This window comes from Archocentrus centrarchus, chromosome 8 (assembly GCF_007364275.1).
Source record: "Archocentrus centrarchus isolate MPI-CPG fArcCen1 chromosome 8, fArcCen1, whole genome shotgun sequence".
Taxonomy (NCBI): domain Eukaryota; kingdom Metazoa; phylum Chordata; class Actinopteri; order Cichliformes; family Cichlidae; genus Archocentrus; species Archocentrus centrarchus.
In genome coordinates, this window is record NC_044353.1 from 5,266,924 (window position 1) to 5,286,089 (window position 19,166).

Consider the following 19,166-nt stretch of genomic DNA (forward strand, 5'->3'; position numbering starts at 1 on the left):
GTGGGAGAAAATGGATGGATTAAAAACTAATGGATGATTCTGTACGGCAGTCTTATGTTCATAAGTAGTTTCTGCTGCCCCCAAGTGGCCAAAAAGAAAGAAAAATTCTATTGCAGGATTTGACAGTTTGCTTTCTTTTTAATACTATTACCTTTACAGCATTTATATTTTTTGCTTTTATTTTTGCTTTGCAAACTGCCCTCATGCACATCTGCACTGTGCAAACCCAAATCTCTAAAATCCTTCAGGGCGGGAGCCGCTGCAGCCACAGGCATCTTTATTCTCTGAGAGACACAGACAGACCTCATCTGTCTGAGCATGAGCAGTCTGACACTCATATATGTAGAGCTAATTCATTTTAACAGAAGAGAACAAGCCGGTGAGACAGAGAAGTTCTTGTTGTGCACCCCTACATCACAGCTCCGTCTGACAGTGCCCGCTTTTGTGTTCCCCAAAAACAGACTGACAACCACTGGCCTTCCCTGCTCAACAAAGCTTTATAGAAAATGGCCTGCATTGATCAAAACCAAAGCGTGTCTGTCTGCCAGGCCTTTTATTTGGTACAAGCAGGAAAAAAGCCTCTCAGTGGAAAAAGATATTCAGTGTCTCTCCTCCTTCTGCGTCTTGAGCTGTGACCCTGGAGAGACTCTGGATCATTCTGGACAGTAATGAGCTCTAATAATGCTTTCAGTCTCTTCATTCGTTTCCAGTGGCTGGTTGACTGACTGCTTCTCAGCTCAACAGCATGGTAGGAACTTTATTTTAATTGCCTTATGTGATTAAAAAGAAGGGAGTAGCATCAAATGGACTTTAATTATTAAAAGGAGATACTGTAGCTAAGTGAGACCTTGTATTTAGTTTAGCTTTTTTTGCTTCTAAAGGAAGCAAACATGTAGACACACAGCAAATGTTTATGATTCTGTGTAAAGTAATTTAAATTAATTTGAATATTAATGGTTCTGGAAGAGCTAACACATCCATATACTGACCATAACATATAAAGAAAGGGTAAGGAAACCGTGTTGCTATAGACAGTTTCACAGCATCCCATGATGAGTCAACATAGTCTCAGTTTATAAAATATTCACAACTTTTAATCTATTGATTCATATTTCAGAACATGAATTCTCAGACTTTTCATGTTCTTTGGACACAATTTTTTATTCTGACAAGTCTCACATGTGCGCTGCTGATTGATTATGAGTATTATTATCATTTAAAGGTGCCATTAGGGTTAGACAATAAAAAGCATTTTTTTAATGATAATTATTTTTTTCTGAGGCCCTCATTAAAAAAGTGCTTGGTTTGAGTTAGGGCCCAGTCACACAGGCATAAAGACTGGTCTTCTAACTCTTAGCAACCAATGGCTGTGGGCTGTGTGGTTGCTGGAGGTTGCTGCCAGTGAAACTGGTTGCAAAGAGGTTGTTGTGATTGTTCTTAGTTTGCATGGAAGATGCCAACTTGTCTGCAAATACTTGTCAGTTGCTCACCGTGTCATAGTGAAGCAGAGACCATTCACCTCTGAAGTAGAAAAAAAAAAGTTTGCATCACACTTCTTACAGTTTTACTGCACTTGGCCAGTAGTTGACGAGTATTTGCAGACAAGTTGGCACCTTCTGTGCAAACCAAAGGGCGAGTGTGCTGGGAACCAAAGCGATGACAGAGTTGTTTTTTTTTTTGGTGCATCATCAGGTTTCACCTGGCAGCTGTGAGTAGCAGCAAGTTTTCCATTAAATTTCAATGCAAGTGGATCTTTACTGCAGGTCTTTATCCCAGCATTTCCTTCCTTTCTGTTTCAATTTGATTCCCAGGTAAAAGTAGCCTGTGCACACCTTACCTGTTATATGGCTGTCAAACAGTTCCTGCATTTGCTGAAGTTCTCATTGGACACATAATGAATCACAATGTGAGCTTACAGGTAACCAAAACTGAAAGACTCCTACATTGTTATGGCTGCACAGAGAAACCCTTATCATTAGGTTCTTATCAGCCACTGATTTGCTGTTCGCATTCATTTCACACGTCCTCTGGCTGGCAGTGAAAAGTGAGGTGATATCTGAGCTTTCATCAAAGCTCTTTTAAAAAAACATACAAATCTGTAAGATATCTCAGCCAAATCCCACAATCCTCTGGGGCGCTGCTCTTGATGTAACTGTCGACTCGTGGTGGTGCAGTTTTCTCTGAAAAGGAAGAAACTAACAAGACAGGCTGTGTCAGAGCTCTCGCTGCTTTCCTGAGCTTCTGCTGGTTGATGAGGTGCTGGCGGGGAAAGAAAGGAAGCATTTAGATCACTTACTACACAGAAAACCAGATTAAGGAGCCTGAACTTTATTATCTGCTCCATAATGAAATTTAAAACACTTAACACCACAGAAAGGGATTCATTTTAGACTGCAAAAAACTGACTGCGGGCCATAGTAAATTAAGAAAATATGTGTAGAAATAACTTAAAATTAGAACTTCTCTTCACTGAGATGTCAAAGTAATCTTAAATCTATTTGAGGCTCTTAATCTGAATGCAGTGGTTAAGCAACCTTAATTTATCTAAGCACCAGTGTGTAATTGTAGACCGCTCCAACAACATCTAAAGCACCATTTTTCTCACGGTTTGTTTCTGTGTCCCGGGGCAGCTGCTGACACTTTCAAACAGCAGCAATTATAAAAACAAGAGGAAGCCTTGGGGGGGGACGTACTCCCACTCGACACAGGACGCTGATTTAGAAAAAGAAAAGAAGGAGTGGAGGGCGTGGAAATTATCTCAGAGGCTAAATTAACTTGTAGTGATACATTGCTCAGCCTGGTAGTAGGCTGTTTTTTTAATCTTTCTGCAGCCACTCTAAAAACTAAAATACCTGCAGCTGTGAAAGAAGATGCTGCAGTTTAGGAGATCTGTGAAATGAAGACTGGTGTCATTTAACCAGAGGACACAGCCCTGCTAGCAGCTCCGGGATGAACAAGATAAACAGGAGCTGTGCTTCCATCAGAAATAGGGGACTGTGTTTCCACTGCCATCTAAAGCCACGTTAAGATTAGGGAGATTAGTCTTGAGACGGTGACAGTTGTGTTATTACATCATTATTTTTTTTACAAAACAGCGACTGGCTGAATGGTGTAGCTGGTGTCTCACATCCCGGTGGATGTTTTTCTTTGTATTCTTTATAAACACTAGTTATCATCTAGGGCAGTTATTCCCAATTAATCCACACTGAGCTAACGGCACGCCCTGTTTGGAGGAGTTAACTAATGTTAACGTGATGCCAAGTGAACTAAAGAGGCGCGTTAAAAACCAAACATCCCTCAAAAAAAAAAAAAAGCCCTGGATCTGAACCAGAGGCAGGACCGAGGGGCCACTGCATAAAAGTGTCTGGGATAGGTACGACTTATATGCAAAACAGCTGCAGATGTCATGTTCAAAAGTGCCTTCATCTCATAAAACAGTCTAAATTATTGGTGATATAATTCCAGTTGATAGAAAGGGTAGTTTGTGTAGATATGAATACAGATATGCTTTGAAGTTTTGACCTGCTTTTGGCCCGCCTTGGGAACAAAAAGTCTGAAAACCAGTGGTCCACGGGTTCCAACTCACCCTACACTGGTTAAACAGTCAAGAAAATGGATGGGATGGAGAGACTTTATTAATATTAGAGGGCCTTTGTCACCATAGTTAAAATAGTCAAATTCAGTATTGATAGTTTCCCATGTAGAAGTTTTTTTTCTTTTTTGGTCCTTCCATTAACCCTGGCCTCCTCACAGTGCCAGAATTTGGGGAGTGCATCCATTATGGCACGCTGCTTTCTACAGAAATATTTAAACTACAAAGGCTGTAAAATATTCTTTATTTAATTACAAGAATGTGTGTCATGGTCCTGGGCCTGCGACCTTGAGTTCTGCACCTTTTAGTTCCTTGTCAGAGTTTCATTTGTAGCGTCAGACCTTCTTAGTTTAGTTATTTATGTTCTTGGTCAGGCTTTATTGCATTCCCTGAGTTTCATCTTAAGTCTGTGTCTGTCATGTCCAGTCACGTTTCCTGCTCTTGTTTCGTGTGTATGATGTTCTGTTTTGCTTTCCCTCGTCTTATTAGTTAACTCGGTTCACCTGCTTCCCCCGGCTGTCTCCTCTCTCCCCTCAGCAGCTAACGCACTGCAGAGATCCACAGCTGAAGCTCTCTGCTGCTCTCACAGCAGAAGCAGAGATAGAAAAGAGCCATTGAGTCCCTTTTAATGTTGCACATCAATCGCCTTTATCCACCCACTCCGCCCTGTTACCCGTTTGAACAAAGAAACATGATACGACTCCTTTATCGCTCCAGTTATAATCTCCCCGTTTATATATCTGTCCGATCCCATCCGCCCACCTCCCCTCAGATGTCTGATTGGAGTGCACCGTCCTGGAGTTCAGCAGAGCCTCTGTCACACTCAGCAGACAGATCTGTACGGGATACGCTCGGCTGCGTCTGAAAATGAACAGCCAGGCGGCGGCGATCCCTGCAGATTAAAAACGACTTCTTCCTTGTAAAGCACATTGCAGTAATTTCTGGCCCTGCGCGCCTCGGAGTGCAGCCCAAATAAAATGGCTTCACCGTGGTGGAGGCTCCTGGGGATCGCTGATAAGGTGGAGCGAGCATTTATCATTATTTACCCATTCACTGGATCATATTTCACCACATGAATAACACCATTATTTAGCAAGTGAGAAGTGCTGAAGAGCTGAATGGGAATGTGATGATAATGACATTACTTATCCCAGAGGCTGTCATGACTCCTTTCATTTACGGTGTAAGCAAGCTTGTGGAAATGTGGTAACTTGATATAAACTTTAATGACGCAGCAGCAGCATCACATTAAAGACATTCTGACTCAGTGCTCCTGTACTCAGGGTAAACTCAGCTATCTGTTTGCACAGCCTTCAGGATCCTCAGCAGTTAATGGCCACATTATTAAAACAAAATAGCTTCAGCTGCCTGCATCCATGATTAATGAACTAAATGTGCCACTGTGCAACTTGATAGAAAATTAGGAGACAAACCAGCTAATTAAAAAATTTGCAGCGCTAACCAAAAGGACATATGGTTGTCTAAAAGGTCAAATATAACAATATGTTGCCTCCTGAAGGCTGTACATCTATATTAAAACAATTTACTGTAATATTTGCATGCAGAAACACTCAAACACATGCTGGGTTTATGTGGTAGTAAACTGGGAATTTGTTTGTGACAGAAGTCAGCCGTTGAGAGCTCTGCGGCACCCGGAGAGGAGACCGACAGGCAGCCTCTTCCCCCGGGATGGAAGAGCTACATGTCACCTGAGGGACTGAGGTATTATGTCAACAGCTCCAGTAAAGGTACAGTAAGAGCCACGACTGAAACAAAAGATTAGAGATAACAGGCAAATGATGGTTAATGATCAAATGAGGGTTCCTCTGTCTCTCTAGCATGTGTAACCACACACTAAACATTCAAGCTGCATGTAGCCACAGTGGCATCACCCATTCATTTCTGGAATCTGCACTTTGAACTCCCACTGCTGGCGTTTTAGCCTCAACCGTGCTGAGGCTCACCTGCCTGAATATAAAACCAAAATAATTCTTCATTCTTTATAAGGAATCAACTGCATAAGCATGGTAGAGGTCCAGTTCAGTAACTCATGTTAGTGGAGGTAGAGCCTGAGGCCTCAGTCACCGGTCAGTGACCTCTTGGATATTCCCCGACTGGTTTGAGAGTGGTTCCTGGAGGTTACTAGCTGCTGCTGCTGCTGCTGCTGCTGCTGCTGCTGGGTGAAATCAATTGCAAAATGGTGGCTGCACCAAAAAAACCTCCTTAATATTGCTTTGGTCACTAGAAGATGGCTGCTGTCACCCATAGTCTGAACGGGAGATGCTGATTGCCTGCAAACACTCGCCATTTACTTTCGGAGCTTGAAGAACTGAGATGCAAACCTGGAAACGAAGAACTTCCACCTTCAAAGTAAAAGCTGTGCCTTATTCCTGCAACCAACACATTTCAAAAGGCTCCACTTTTACTCAGAAGGTGAACCGTCTTCATTTTGAATTTGCTTCACACTTTTTAAGCTCAGAGAGAAAATATTAAAACTACCTGTGAATGCGGCAACTGTTGGGGATTTTTTATTGCATTGGTGGTAGTAGTTGCATTAATCATTTCTAGTAACATTTGTTAGTAACAATAGTGGTCACATACACTGGATTGATGAACACTGTATGCTTTAGGTTAGTAGTTTAGGGCTGAGGCCTGTTATATTTACACTCATATGCACGAGGCCTCATATTCACACATTTTGTTCACATTACATCATATCACCTCATATTGTGTTTTATTTCACTTTATGACTGTGTACCCCGTGAAGCATGGCTCAGGGTCTGTCTAAAAGTGGAGGTGTAATGAAGGCCTTTTAATTGGAGGAGGATCGATTAGTTCCCATGCCTGTCAGATCTGTTATAAAGTATGGGGTACTCTGGTGACGTGTGTATTTTTAGCACACATGGGAACATAGTTGGAAGTTTGCCCAGAAGTTATTGGTCTGTGATCAGGTTTCAGGGGAAGACACTTTATGCAAATTAGCGAGGAACCAAGGCGGCGGGGGGTGGAGATAGTCCTGTGGGGAATCCTATACGAGCCCCCCTATAGGTGTGTGCAGGAGCTTTTCTGTCTTTGTCTCTTTTGCCTTGTTTTGCTGTTGTGCACTTTGCTAACACTTAACTGCTTAAGGCAGACACCCCGGGGAGGTGCTTAAACACTTTCTTGTGTTTTTGTCTAACTCTGTGTGTTGCAACAAACCTGCTCGTTCTGGTTTTAACTGAGTTTTGCAAAAATTCGAATTGTAATCTCCTCGTCCGGAGGAGAGTTCATGGGGACACCGGTCCGCCACCCAACAAAATCTGCTAGAAACTAAAGTCACCAACTGGTCTGTGGGCCTGTGTAACTGTATTGGCATGCCCCCAACTTTAAGCCTTAACAAAAATCCAAATGGATATGCGATATAAAAAAATTAATACCCTATACAGTTTTTATGGGGGGATTAGCTACAGAGACCAAACCTGTGTTTTTGTTGCAGACATGTTGATTTCAGCTGTGGACATTTTAACATGGGAGTGTGCGGGGAATGACTCGCTTGTGTATCCAGCCTAAAGTGGCCACTGGAGGAACTCCAGTTTTTGGTTTTTACACATCAGCTCATTTTTCAGCGCCAGGAGTCGCTGCTTGGTTTTAATTGAAAAGCTCTGATCAAGGTTATTATTATTATTTCCAACTACTAAAAATTAAAACCAGGTGAGAAAATGGGCTGAAAATAATAAATAAAGGCTTTACATGCATTTTGTGATATTGCTTTGTTTTTGTTTGTAAGACTTTTTTTGTTGTTTGTTTTATATGAGTAATTTTGGCCCTCCATAGTCACAGAGACTTCTATACAAAGGTACTTAAAACAGCTTATGCTGTGCTTGTTGTGTGACTTAATTGCCCTGCATATCCATAATGATTTTTTTCTTTTTTTTAAACACAGTCTTATCTTTCTATAAAGGAATCGATAGCCAGTGACAAAAGGCTCCGTCTGAATCCAAATGAAACTGAGGATTACAGTTCTTTGGTTGCACATACTGAAAATCAATTTAAACAATCAAACTATGCTGTTCTTGCCTTTGGGCGGTACAGTAAAGCTACACCTCCAATATGCTGATTTCAGTAGATGTGGTTTAGTTTAGATATCTCAGCATTCAGCTCTCAGTGCTTTAACACCGCGGACTGTGAGGCCTCATTATCATTCCTCCCTATCATTGTCTCTCAGCAGCCCGTTCATGTGGAGAAAGGCCTGCAGATTCGATCCACTTTAATCTGATTATCTTAAACGTGCGGCACTCGAAGGCCGAGCAGCGCGGCCAATATCTCAGCAGTGAGATCTGCGAATTCAGGGACGTTTCTGCTGTTTGTGTTCGGCTCCCAGCGCTGAAGAGTCGTATTAATACAGAGGCTCGAAGACAAGTGACCTTTCACAAACATCTGCTCTAGAGTGTGTGTGTGTGTGTGTGTGTGTGTGTGTGTGTGTGTGTGTGTGTGTGTGTGTGTGTGTGTGTGTGTTTAACACCTCATTTGGGAAGGAATCCAGGGGGAAAGGACAGGATCCCATGGGACAAACTGAGGCTACATCAACAGCAACTCTGGCAATGATTGCTCTTTCACTCAAACACACACATACACACACACACACACACACACACACACACACACACACACACACACACACACACACACACACACACACACACACATACACACAAACACAAACAGATGCACAGAGCAGAAGAAAATAACCCCAAAGCTATTTTTATATTCAGAAGCCATATGCCGCAGCAGTCTCTTTTTATTTGTTAGTTTGCTGCTGTTTCACGTCTGAATTTGAAGCTTAAAAAAAAAACACTGCCACTGGGATGCCAACATGCATCGCTGTGTTTATTAGAAAGCTGCTTGTTGTTTTAAGTCTGTGCCATTTACTGTAATAGAGGAGCTGCACAAAGGAGAATCAGCTGAAATCTTTCCACTTAATCCCTTTGGAGCTGCAAATGTGACAGTAGGATTTGGAATGATGAAAAGAGCTACTGGGAGGACGCGAGGCTTGAAAATTTGTTATTGTGCATGATAACCTTTGGTGCTGTTAGCAGAAATACAGAAACAATGAACAGTTTACAGTCAGCCTGGAGTAAGCTGATGAAGCATGTCTCCAACTACAGCCCCCCCCCCCCCCCCCCCCCCCCCCCCCCACACACACACACACACACACACACACAGACACCACCACCACCACCGCCAAATAAACATTTATTTACAGTTAAAGAACCTCTTGCCATGTTCATGTAATGTGGGATAGATGGTAATAATAGGCCAAGATTAACATGTCTTTATGGGCTGATATTAATTATCAGCCAGGTTCAGCACATCAGTTATTGCAGTTTTGTTGGAAAGCCACAGACAAGACTCAGTTATGTCGAAGGTGTTATTTGATGATTGAGTTTAACGCACTGGATTATGGCATTTCTTAATGATGATGGTTGCAGGTTGTATCATACCCAAACAACAATCTTTTCCAAAACCAAGTAACTTTTCAGTAGCTACATTTAATCAATTCATTTTCAGTGATGTCACCAAAAAGGTTTCTTTGTTACTAAATCTCACAAAATAGTTTAGTACCTTCTCTTCTTACTCATTTTTATTGCCTCAAACTAACCAAGTACTTTTTAGAGCCTGATAAATCTAATCAAGTAGTTCTTAGTGCCTAAACCTCACCTGGTATTTAAACCTATTGTGTGAAAGCAAAAAACAAAAACAAAAAAAGCTCAAACCTGCAACTTACACCACTGCCACCTTTCACCCATATTTTGAGAACTTTGTACGTCTCCAGAACTGAATCATTATTTCTCAGTGGCCAGTATTGCCATAGCCAGTGCATCGATGCAGCAACACCAAAGGACAAGTTGGGTATGACAGGAAGGCACAAAACTGCATTCTATTAAACCCTGTGAAACCGTTCCCCACACTTGTGGAGTTCCACAAGGCTCCATTTTTGGGCCTCTCTCATTCAACATGCTCACAGTCGCTCAGATCGTAAAAAACATGAACTGGTTCATTTTAAGGCAGTGAGCAGGACAATTGCTCTCATTGACTGACCAGTTAAACAAGGACAAAACCAAAATATTGTTATTAGCCCAAATAGTCAGCATCTACCGAAATTAGAAGGTGTGAATTGTGTGTTTAAATAAATAAAAAATTGTGATATGTAGTGACTGTTTATGGATTAAAATGGCTGAAACAGATTTCAGCAGTTCTTGATTTTAAGCTTTTGGTTTCACACATATTTGGACATGACAGTAACGTCACTGCTGAATATCGTTCCTGATCCACACTTAGTGTTTCTCTTGGAAGAAGCCGCCTGATGAGGACCCATACTAATTCACCCACAGTTATTGCAGCGTAAAGGACTTCCTGCTCTGCTAAGTGGAATGATTGATCATGCTAAATGGCTAAACTAAAGGAAGCAAGTTGAAATTGATCCAGAATGGCATTTTGCACCTAAAAGGTTTGCATACATGGATGAGTACGATCTCATTTTCTTGTATTTTTCAGGAAATTAACTCTTCTCCTTTCTCCCCTCCCCCTTATCTGCACTCAGTTTTGTTCTGATGCCTGAAAAAATTTTTAAATTTAAAAAGTCTTTCTGTGCTGAGATGGGTTCAAAAGAATAAGAAAAAATCCAGATAAAATTTCAGAAAAGAATAAAAAATAATAGTCCATATTTTCAAATGAAATTATAATATTTAAATCCTTGCAAATCATTTCTACATCAAGCCATCTATCCATACGCAGCATGCTGTAATGTTCTCCACTTTCCTGGTACTGAGCTGCTATTTAAGTTTGTTCTTATTGGTTTGGACTGGTTTGGTCACACAGGTCTCCTGTTCATCGGCTGCCTGTTAATTCCAGATATTAATACTGCTTTCCTCATCCAGCGACCTGAATGATCAGCCCCCCCCCTCCCATTATTACAATAATGTGATACTTCACAGTATCACATTATTGTAATAGAGCACCTCGCTCTCAGACTGCAGGCTCACTTGTGGCTCCTAGAGTTTGTAAAAGTACAACAGGAGGCAGAGCCTTCAGCTTTCAGGCTCCTCTCCTGTGGAAGCAGCTCCCAGTTTGGATTCAGGACACAGACACCCTCTCTACTTTTAAGACTTCAAACTTTCATTTTTGATAAAGCTTATAATTAGGACTGGATCAGGTAACCCATAACACTCCCTTGGTCATGCTATAATGGGATCAGGCTGCTGAAGGGGCTTTAACTCACCTCTTTTCACTTTCATGCCACTATTAACTACTTCTGTCTACTCTCTCCCATAGTTTGCCTTTCTGTGCTTTCTCTCTTCCTTTTCTTCTTGAAGACGTTTCCATACATAATCTGGAATGAGCGGAAAACTGCACATTCCCGTTAAACCGTGCTGTGATGTGCTGCTGTGAGTTCCCTGCAAACTTTCCAGCACAGGTACATCTGCCACTCGAGCCTCATTATCAGATATGGAAACTTCAACATAAAGGAGTTCTGTGAGACTGTGCCACATTTTGTTTGTTTGTTTTTGTTTGTTCCACCCTGTCCTTCTTCCTGTTGTTTGTATCGTTCCAGAAACAACATGGCGACGTCCGTCCTCGTCAGCCGGAGCCCCACAGAGGCCGCTGGCACAACAGAACTCCTCACCATATGGTAAAACTGGGCCTTCATCATCCCAGCCATCCATTTTTAGACAGCATTCCTAAAGGCACAAACACACGGAAAACAGAACAACAGCACCTGGAGCAAAGATAGAGGCTGAAGGAAGGAGAAGGAGGTTTTATAGAGGTTTGTGTAATTAGGAATGACCAAGATAGAGGAACACAAGCTGAGGGGTGTTATCTCAGTGGATAAATTGCTTCCATCATTAAGATTATTTCCGTTTGAAGCTACAGGTTATGACTTAATTTTTTAACATTTATCCAGTCAGACAGATTAAGCCTTTTGGCAATCAGTCATCATCAGTACTGATCTGCTTATTATGCTAAGACCAAGTTCCTTCAGCTAAATGTGACACAATACTAATCATATTTCCAGACACTCAGTAACACTTTCCCAAAAGGCTCTTAAAAAACCTTTTGACAAATCCCTTGTAATTCATTTCTCTGCTACATTATCACGAAGCTCATCCAGCACCACGAGAGGAAATCCTGCACTTTCTTAATGAGCGGCTTATTATGTTCCATCGCTGCCAGCATCCTCACTAACGACATCTCTGCACATAGCAGATGGTTTGCGTCTTTGTGCTGGCATGTAGCCCAAACACACTTAGAGGAAGAACAACGAGGGAGGCAGTCAGCTGCAGGGGAGTTTGTCAGCGTTTAACCAGACAAGCGCGATCCCTCCTCAGAGAGAAAGACGTTTAATGAAGGCCAGGTTCAGATCTGAGCCGCCTGGACATCGACTTTAACCTCTGGACAGGAAACCGTGGATCTGACCAGCTGGTCCGTGCATGCAGGGAGAAGAAACAGCACGGGATCCAAAGGGAAGTAGATAAGACTGAATTGCTTGACACATGCTTTAGGACAGCAGATACATAAACATGTGGCCTCTGAGGGAGGGAGCTGTCTCTTTAGTTAATAAATGCTCCACTATGTTCATCAGCTAGAATCTGCTGTTTCCTGGTCAGCAGGTGTGCAGAGGCTTTTTTCTCCCACAGCAGCTGCACGAACTTCTGCTTCTAGAGGCTGGGTGCCACCCAGTGAACCCTAGAATTAGACTTTATGAAAGTAGGTCAGAGAAAACCAGTTCACCCCTGAGCCTAGCATCATTTTTTTAGTCTAAGTTGCATAACACAGTTATGGATGTTCTGAAGACATATGGCATAGGCCTGCCTCTTTTCCACTGATGCAGTGCTGGTGCTGAGACAGGTTTGCCTCCATGCCTTCTGGGACCCACCCCACATTTTGACAGCTAGTGTTGTGGTTCCTGGTTCTGTTTAGCATCAGTCTTCATGATTCCATGCTTGATCCTGCTTTCCTTTACAGGTTGGTCTTCGTACGTGTGTTGTTTTGGTTTTACTTCCTGCTTCTGTTCCCACTGTGTCTCCTCTGTAATCAGCCCTCTGTGTATTCTTGTTTTTAAACCAGTTAGTGAACCTGCTGTGTTTTTAGAAAGAGTCCCATTTTCACCCTGAAGCCGTCTTCTTCACATCAGGCCTCACAGGCTCCTGATGGATCTCTGCTCGCTTTTGTGATCAGAAACCTGCCAATATTCAGTTTTATGGTCACTGACCAATGGTCAACAAGGGTTGTGGATTTTTTTAGAGCCCCTTTGAGTAAAGTGACCGTCAACTCTATTTCTTGAGCGGCCCTGTTGTCCTGGAGGGGCCCTGATCTGATCAGCATCCCTGGCTGTGACGCGTAGCCTCGGGGGTCACACTTCACCAGGCTGACGTGTTTACCTTGAGCTGGAGATGGGCCGATCTGATATGCTACGAGCCGACAGCTCACGAATCACAAAGGGACGAGGAACCATTATGGGCCTGCAGGATGAAATCAGGGACACACTACAGAGCTGTGAACCCCGAGGGGCCGGCATACAAAATATCTCAATATGCTTTCATGTGTGAGTTTGAGGAGAAGACCACACTGTACCAATGTGAGATGAGAAGACTGTAGTGGTGAAAATACTCAGTGTATCCTCCTATGACCTGACCTGCTGCAGTTTTAACAGAAGCTGAGTTAAATGGTAATTAAAGTATAATCATGAGGCTAGTCCCAAATAAATAAAGAGAAACAAACGATCCGTTAAGTAAAAGTAAGTAAGTAAGCAAATAAAATTTATTTATATAGCACTTATCACAGATAAAAATCACAAAGTGCTTCACAACAAAAAACAAAAATAAAAGTACAACAATATAAAAACAATAGAATACAATATAACATGTTAATTAAAAGCTTGTCTGTATAAAAATGTCTTCAGCTGCTTTTTAAAAGAGTCAATGGAGTCTGAACAGCGTAAAGACAGTGGAAGAGAATTCCACAACCTTGGTGCCACAGCCCCAAAAGCCCGATCCCCATGAGTTTTAAAATGAGTGCGAGGGACCAACAGTAACCTTTGACCTGATGATCTAAGAGCTCGGGATGAACAATATGGTTTCAACAGGTCAGAGATATACTGGGGGGCTTGACCATGTAAGGCCCTAAACGTTAAAACTAAAATTTTTAAATGAAATCTAAGATTTACTGGCAACCAATGAAGAGAGGCCAAAACTGGAGTGATGTGAGATCTTCTATTGGTGCCAGTTAAAAGTCTTGCTGCAGCATTTTGCACAGTTTGAAGGCGATCCAAAGCTGATTTGTTAAAACAAGTAAAAAGACCATTACAGTAATCCAGACGGGAAGAGATAAAAGCATGAATAATCATCTCAAGCTCAGCCTTTGACACCAGTAATCTGAGTTTTGAGATATTCCTTAAATGATAAAAACAATTCCGAACCAGCTGTTTGGAGTGATGCTCGAGGGACATTGAACTGTCAAAAATGACACCTAAATTTCTGAGGCTTGATTGCACAGAAGGGCCTAAGAAGCTGATATGTCGCCTAATTTCCGTGATCACGGGGTCAGGAGCAATCATCAGTGTTTCGGTTTTATCAGTATTGAACTGGAAGAAGTTGTCGTTTAACCATTGCTTGATTTCTGTCAGGCAATTACTTAAACTGGACAATTTATAAAACTCAGAGGCTTTGAAAGAGCAATATAGCTGAATGTCATCAGCATAGAGAAAGAAACTTTTAAATCTGGAATCTAGTTTTTAAACATCTTTAACTCGAGTTTATCACAAGCTGTTGTATTAAAAATGTTTAAAGCCAAACCTTTTCATAGATCTTAGATACTGTTTTAATATTTTAATGCTGGTTTTAAGAAAGGAACATTTAGGGTTGTTTCTAGAGTTTAACTGGAGGTAGCCTCTACAAAGTGAATGTTTTATGAATGTGGCTTATTTCTGGGTTTTCAGGACTTTATTATGGAAGTTTACAGTAGTTTTCCACATGAAAATTTGCCAGCCAGTTTTTCCAGTACTTAAAAGGGAGTTTTTCCTTCCTGCTGTCACCAAGTGCTTGCTCATAGGGTTTGTTTGACTGTTGGGTAATTATTGTAGTGTCTTTTGAATTGAACTGAACTGAATAGAATCTATGGAGTTAGTGGATGATTGGTAGAAGCCCCGCCCATTTCCATCCTGAAGATTTTCCTACCACCAAACTTGGTTCATCTGCTTGACCCATCCAGATATCATGCATTGGCTTTCATTGTGACTAGCTAACGAGTCTTTGTGGGTGTGGCCAGTTGCAAACAAATCTCACTAAGACTGCTTTGTTTCGCTTACTCCACAAGGGGGCAGTATGGGGGAAAAGGGAATACCCTTCCTGATGCAACTTTCCCAGGGATTTGTATCTCCTCCTGTCTCAATATAAATCCCTACTAACCATTTAGGTTAAAGGATAGAAACACGGTTGCAGTTTAAATAGTCAAGCACTGATAAGTGAATGTTAGCCTCATACACTCTCCTGCATTCAGGCAGCTTCCACAAGCAACCTGCAACAACTTCAGACAATCATACTGAAATTTTAGCAGGAAATGCACTTTTTATTTGTTTATTCAGCTTGATATTAATACATTTAAGCCGTTATAAGCTGAAGAAGTGTTTTTTCTTGTAACTAATTTTTTTTGTGAGTTTAAATTCTGCATATTGGGACCTAACTCATCCATTTGTTCACTTTTTAATTATCTGTTTTTCTTCAGCCAACGGATGCCACAGCAGCACAAAGAAAGGTCAGCCCGCAGAGGCCATGAATGTTTCTCTGAGGAAACCGATGCACAAGCAGGTAAGCCAAAAGAGCCACACAACGATGTTCAGTCTCGATTATCAGCTACTAGATTATAGAGTTTCATGGTCTAATTGTTGTTTCCTCACGGCAAGGCCCTTCCACGTTGGGTTTCACGTTGTTCTCCTACTTCTGTGGCAGGGTTTCTCCTGTAGCTCCACTTTCTCACCCAGTAAAAATATTCCGGGTAATTATCTCATTACCTCAGAGTTTGCTTAATTCCAATTTTTTCCCAAACATCGTTACGGTCAGGGTTACCTGTCATTACTGATCACAAACTCAAAGGGGTAATTCGCTCATCTTTGGCTCAGCAAGTCTCCAAAATGTGAGCACATCTGGCAGCCCTGCCTTCAGGAAGAGATCTTCCTTCTGTGCCTTTCAAAGCAGTCACTGCTGATTGGTTTGTTGGTTGTCTGGTTGATCAAACTAAATAATCACAAACTAAAACTAAAATCCATGGTCTTTATTATTTTAAACCTCTGAGCTCATCTGTTTGGGAGGACAGATTCGATTTGCAGGTTTCTCAGAGAGGACAAACTGCAGCTTTTCTCTGCTTAAAATTGCATGAAATCTCTTTAGGATAATAACAAAGCAGTCTGTGAGCATAACCTTGGTCGCAGAGTGCTTGGAATTAAGCTCTTAAAAAATATATTTTGTAAGAGTAGCTGACAGCTATTTTTGTTCACATTCGGCAAGAAACAGACGTCTGTTCAAGCAGATAAAAATGGAAAAACCTTCATGGTAAATATTTAGAACCTGCATGCAGTTTTGAATCACTGCAGGTTCCCCAAAGTTAATGAATTACTGTATACTAACTATTGTAGGATGACAGAGAGATTGCTTTTAAATGCGCAGAAAAAAAGCAGAGCATGCATGCGTTTTACCTGTGAAACAATGACTCATAATGCAGGAAAATGTAGGGGTTTTGTTGGCTCGTTGTCTTACCCTTTGGTAACAAATCCTCATTGTCATTAATTACTCAGATATTTCTCAGGACTGGATATTGGATATACTTTCATTCAATGAGGCATTGCCCAGATTTGCTGCTAAAACTCTTGTGCACTGTATTCAGCTGTAAGAAGATGCCACGTCAGAGGAAGCTGACACTCTCTGTCCACTGGAAGCAGGGCCGCTCCCGCAGCTCTGATGAACCCGGGCCAACTTCAGTTACATGCCAACCCACGTGACTAATTACGAGTCAGATGAGGGCATACTGTGTCATGATCACACAGGAGAGTATAGATGGATGGCCAGTTGGGTCATATGGGCGGCTAAGACTTGAACTCCATATGTCAGAATTTGTCAGGACGGAGGCCAGCCAAAAAAATAAAAATAAATCAAAGCCCACACTGGGAGAACTGGGAGCTCCGGGAGCTCTGGGAGTGCCAGGCCCACGGATCCTGCGAAATCTGGACTGTGGTTGTTGCCGTGAGAGCTGCCAGCCGCCATGTTTTGCACGGCCAAGGTGAGAACGTGTTTGTTGTGCTCCTCTCGTTCAGGCTTTGATGGTGGTGTTGTTGGACCAGGTGGGTGTTGTGTGAAGGTGTGAGTGCTGCAGCGATCACGTGCGGCGAGGAAGCTGCTCCGCTCCACGCGCAGCTTTGCGTTTGATGCCTCGGGTGAAATGCTGTCACGTGAGGGAGACGATAACGATGTAGCTGCCAGTGTAAACACACTGTTTACACACAGCTGAATCTGAACACTCCTTTAACCCTGAAATGTGCATGCATCTCATTCCCAAACACACACACACATTACTTCTCACACACAGACGCTGTTTCTCATTGGCTGCCTGTTTTCCCTCCTGCCCTCTCTCCTCCCACCTCCTCCCAGTTGTAATTTGTCTCTTAAATATCATCATTCAGCCATTTCCATCAAGCCAACCCCCATCACTGCCACCTACGCCTCTGCTGCTCCCTCCTCCCTCACTATCTGGGTCTCTGGGGAGGGAGGTGGAGCAAGGATCCTGTAAATAACACCCCCCCCCCCCCCCATCTACCTCCTCATCGCTCTCTTTTTTCTCTCCTTGTGTTTTTCTCCTCTTCACATCGTCCAGTGTTTCCATCCCTGAACTGTCTCAGTGGTGTTTCCTCATCTTTGTCTCTCCTTCTGCGTGGACATCACTGGGTGAGAAGGGTGAGGTGAAAGGGGAAAGGAGGTGTGGAGGTGAGGTGGTGGTGGGGGTGCAACCTTAAAACTAGTGTGACAGCAGCTTAACTGGAGGCTAGACTTCGTCACGCTCCCACAGCCGCCACCAATTCCCCTTACAGCCCCCCACCTTCCCCCCTCACCTCTCACACTACCTTCCCACCACAGCTACACAAACCTCCCTCCCTCCCCCTCCTGCAACACAACTCCTCTCCACTCACTCCGCGGCTTGCGAGACTGAAGGCAGCCTCGGTGCGCGCAGGGAAAGAGAAAGGAGAGAAGAGAGAGTGAGGCTTTCCCAGAATAGAGAAGCAGGAGGAGGTGAGAGGGATGATGATGGAAGCCAGCTTTGACACTGAGGAGAGTTTTGACGATCCCTCCTGTCTCGCCCCGCAGCCCCCCGGCTCCATTTCGCCCGCCAAGCGGCAGATCAAGGAGGTCAAGGAGACCAAGATCACTGTGAGTATTCAGAAACTTGATCCTTCTTCTTCTTCCTGCCTCTGTCTCTGCATCCTCTGTGAAGCTCCTCATAAGTTCAAATCTCTAGTTTCTCATCTCCTTTCGACCGTTTGTTGATGTTAAACTCAAATCATAATGCATTATGTGTTTTTGTGGAGTAGTATGAGGGGGTTCCCTGCGATATTGGATATCATTCATCTGAATGAAGAAGCTGTCCTGGAGTCTTGGACTCATATCTGTCTCATTGACTTGAGCGGCCTCAATCTATAATATTGATTTTATGCCTGTCAAAGATTAAATCACTCTTTGAAGACACTCAAATGTTTTTTTTAATGACTGATAAGTGAGGAGCCTGCAGAATGCTGTTGGGTTTTTTTGAATATGTCAGATAAGGTGCGTGTTTGTCTCCTCCAGCTGTTATCATCCTCTGCAGGTCACACTGGGAGTAGAAACTAAGCTCTTCAGCAGGGTGCGTTCATTTTTCCGTGAAGTATACAGTAGCTTTGTGTGAAGATGCCCAGACAGTAGTTGCAGTTATGTAATCTCTCAGTCCATAATGATGGTGTGGTGAGGGGGTGGTGGGGCGATCGTGCGGCGTTGATGGAGAAGGCAGACAGAGATGGGTTTTGTGTCTTGCGAGGGGCTCATTTTGCACTCGGTGGGCTCGCTGACCTGCTGCAGCCACAGGAGCCGTCAGTCTGGCTATTGTGAAAAACCCCACCAGACCTGAGAGACATGCAGCAAGTCCAGTTTCCATGGTGACAAAGGCAATAGCACTGATTAATGGGTGTTGAAATGGAAAACACCGCCATAGGAGAAAGTGGGGAGGGGGGCTATTCAGTGAAGACACCGTTTTGAAGATTATTTGTTCCTCCAGGTTTTTTTTTTCCTTTTCAAAGACTCACAGTTCATAGCTCTATTGTTGTTCTTTGGCTTCTTCCACTCAGTTCTCATGGAAAACGTTTTTTTTGTCTTCCTCAATATAAAAACAATGATTTCTGGGAAGTCTGGATGCTTGGGAAAAAAAGACAGTCATGCATGTTAAATACCTCTGCAGCAGCTGGGGGGAAAAAAAATACAGGTGATAACAACCAAATCAGTGACGTCGACCCTCAGAGGTGTCG

General features: G+C 42.7%; 1 protein-coding gene across 3 annotated transcripts in view; it reads left to right on the plus strand.

Moving 5' to 3' along the window:
- The first annotated feature begins 727 nt into the window (after positions 1-727).
- gas7a (growth arrest-specific 7a) overlaps positions 728-19,166 on the plus strand; it is a 47,068-nt gene continuing 28,629 nt past the window's right edge. Inside the window, exons 1-5 of one of the 3 annotated variants that reach the window (XM_030735858.1) lie at positions 728-748; positions 5,217-5,340; positions 11,184-11,261; positions 15,353-15,435; positions 17,980-18,042. In XM_030735858.1, coding sequence (XP_030591718.1) covers positions 746-748; positions 5,217-5,340; positions 11,184-11,261; positions 15,353-15,435; positions 17,980-18,042 — 351 coding nt within the window. In that variant the 5' untranslated portion in view covers positions 728-745. Of the gene's footprint in view, positions 749-5,216; positions 5,341-11,183; positions 11,262-15,352; positions 15,436-16,800; positions 16,901-17,438; positions 18,043-19,166 lie in introns of those variants that run through there. The other 2 variants (XM_030735861.1, XM_030735859.1) reach the window with 2 other exon arrangements.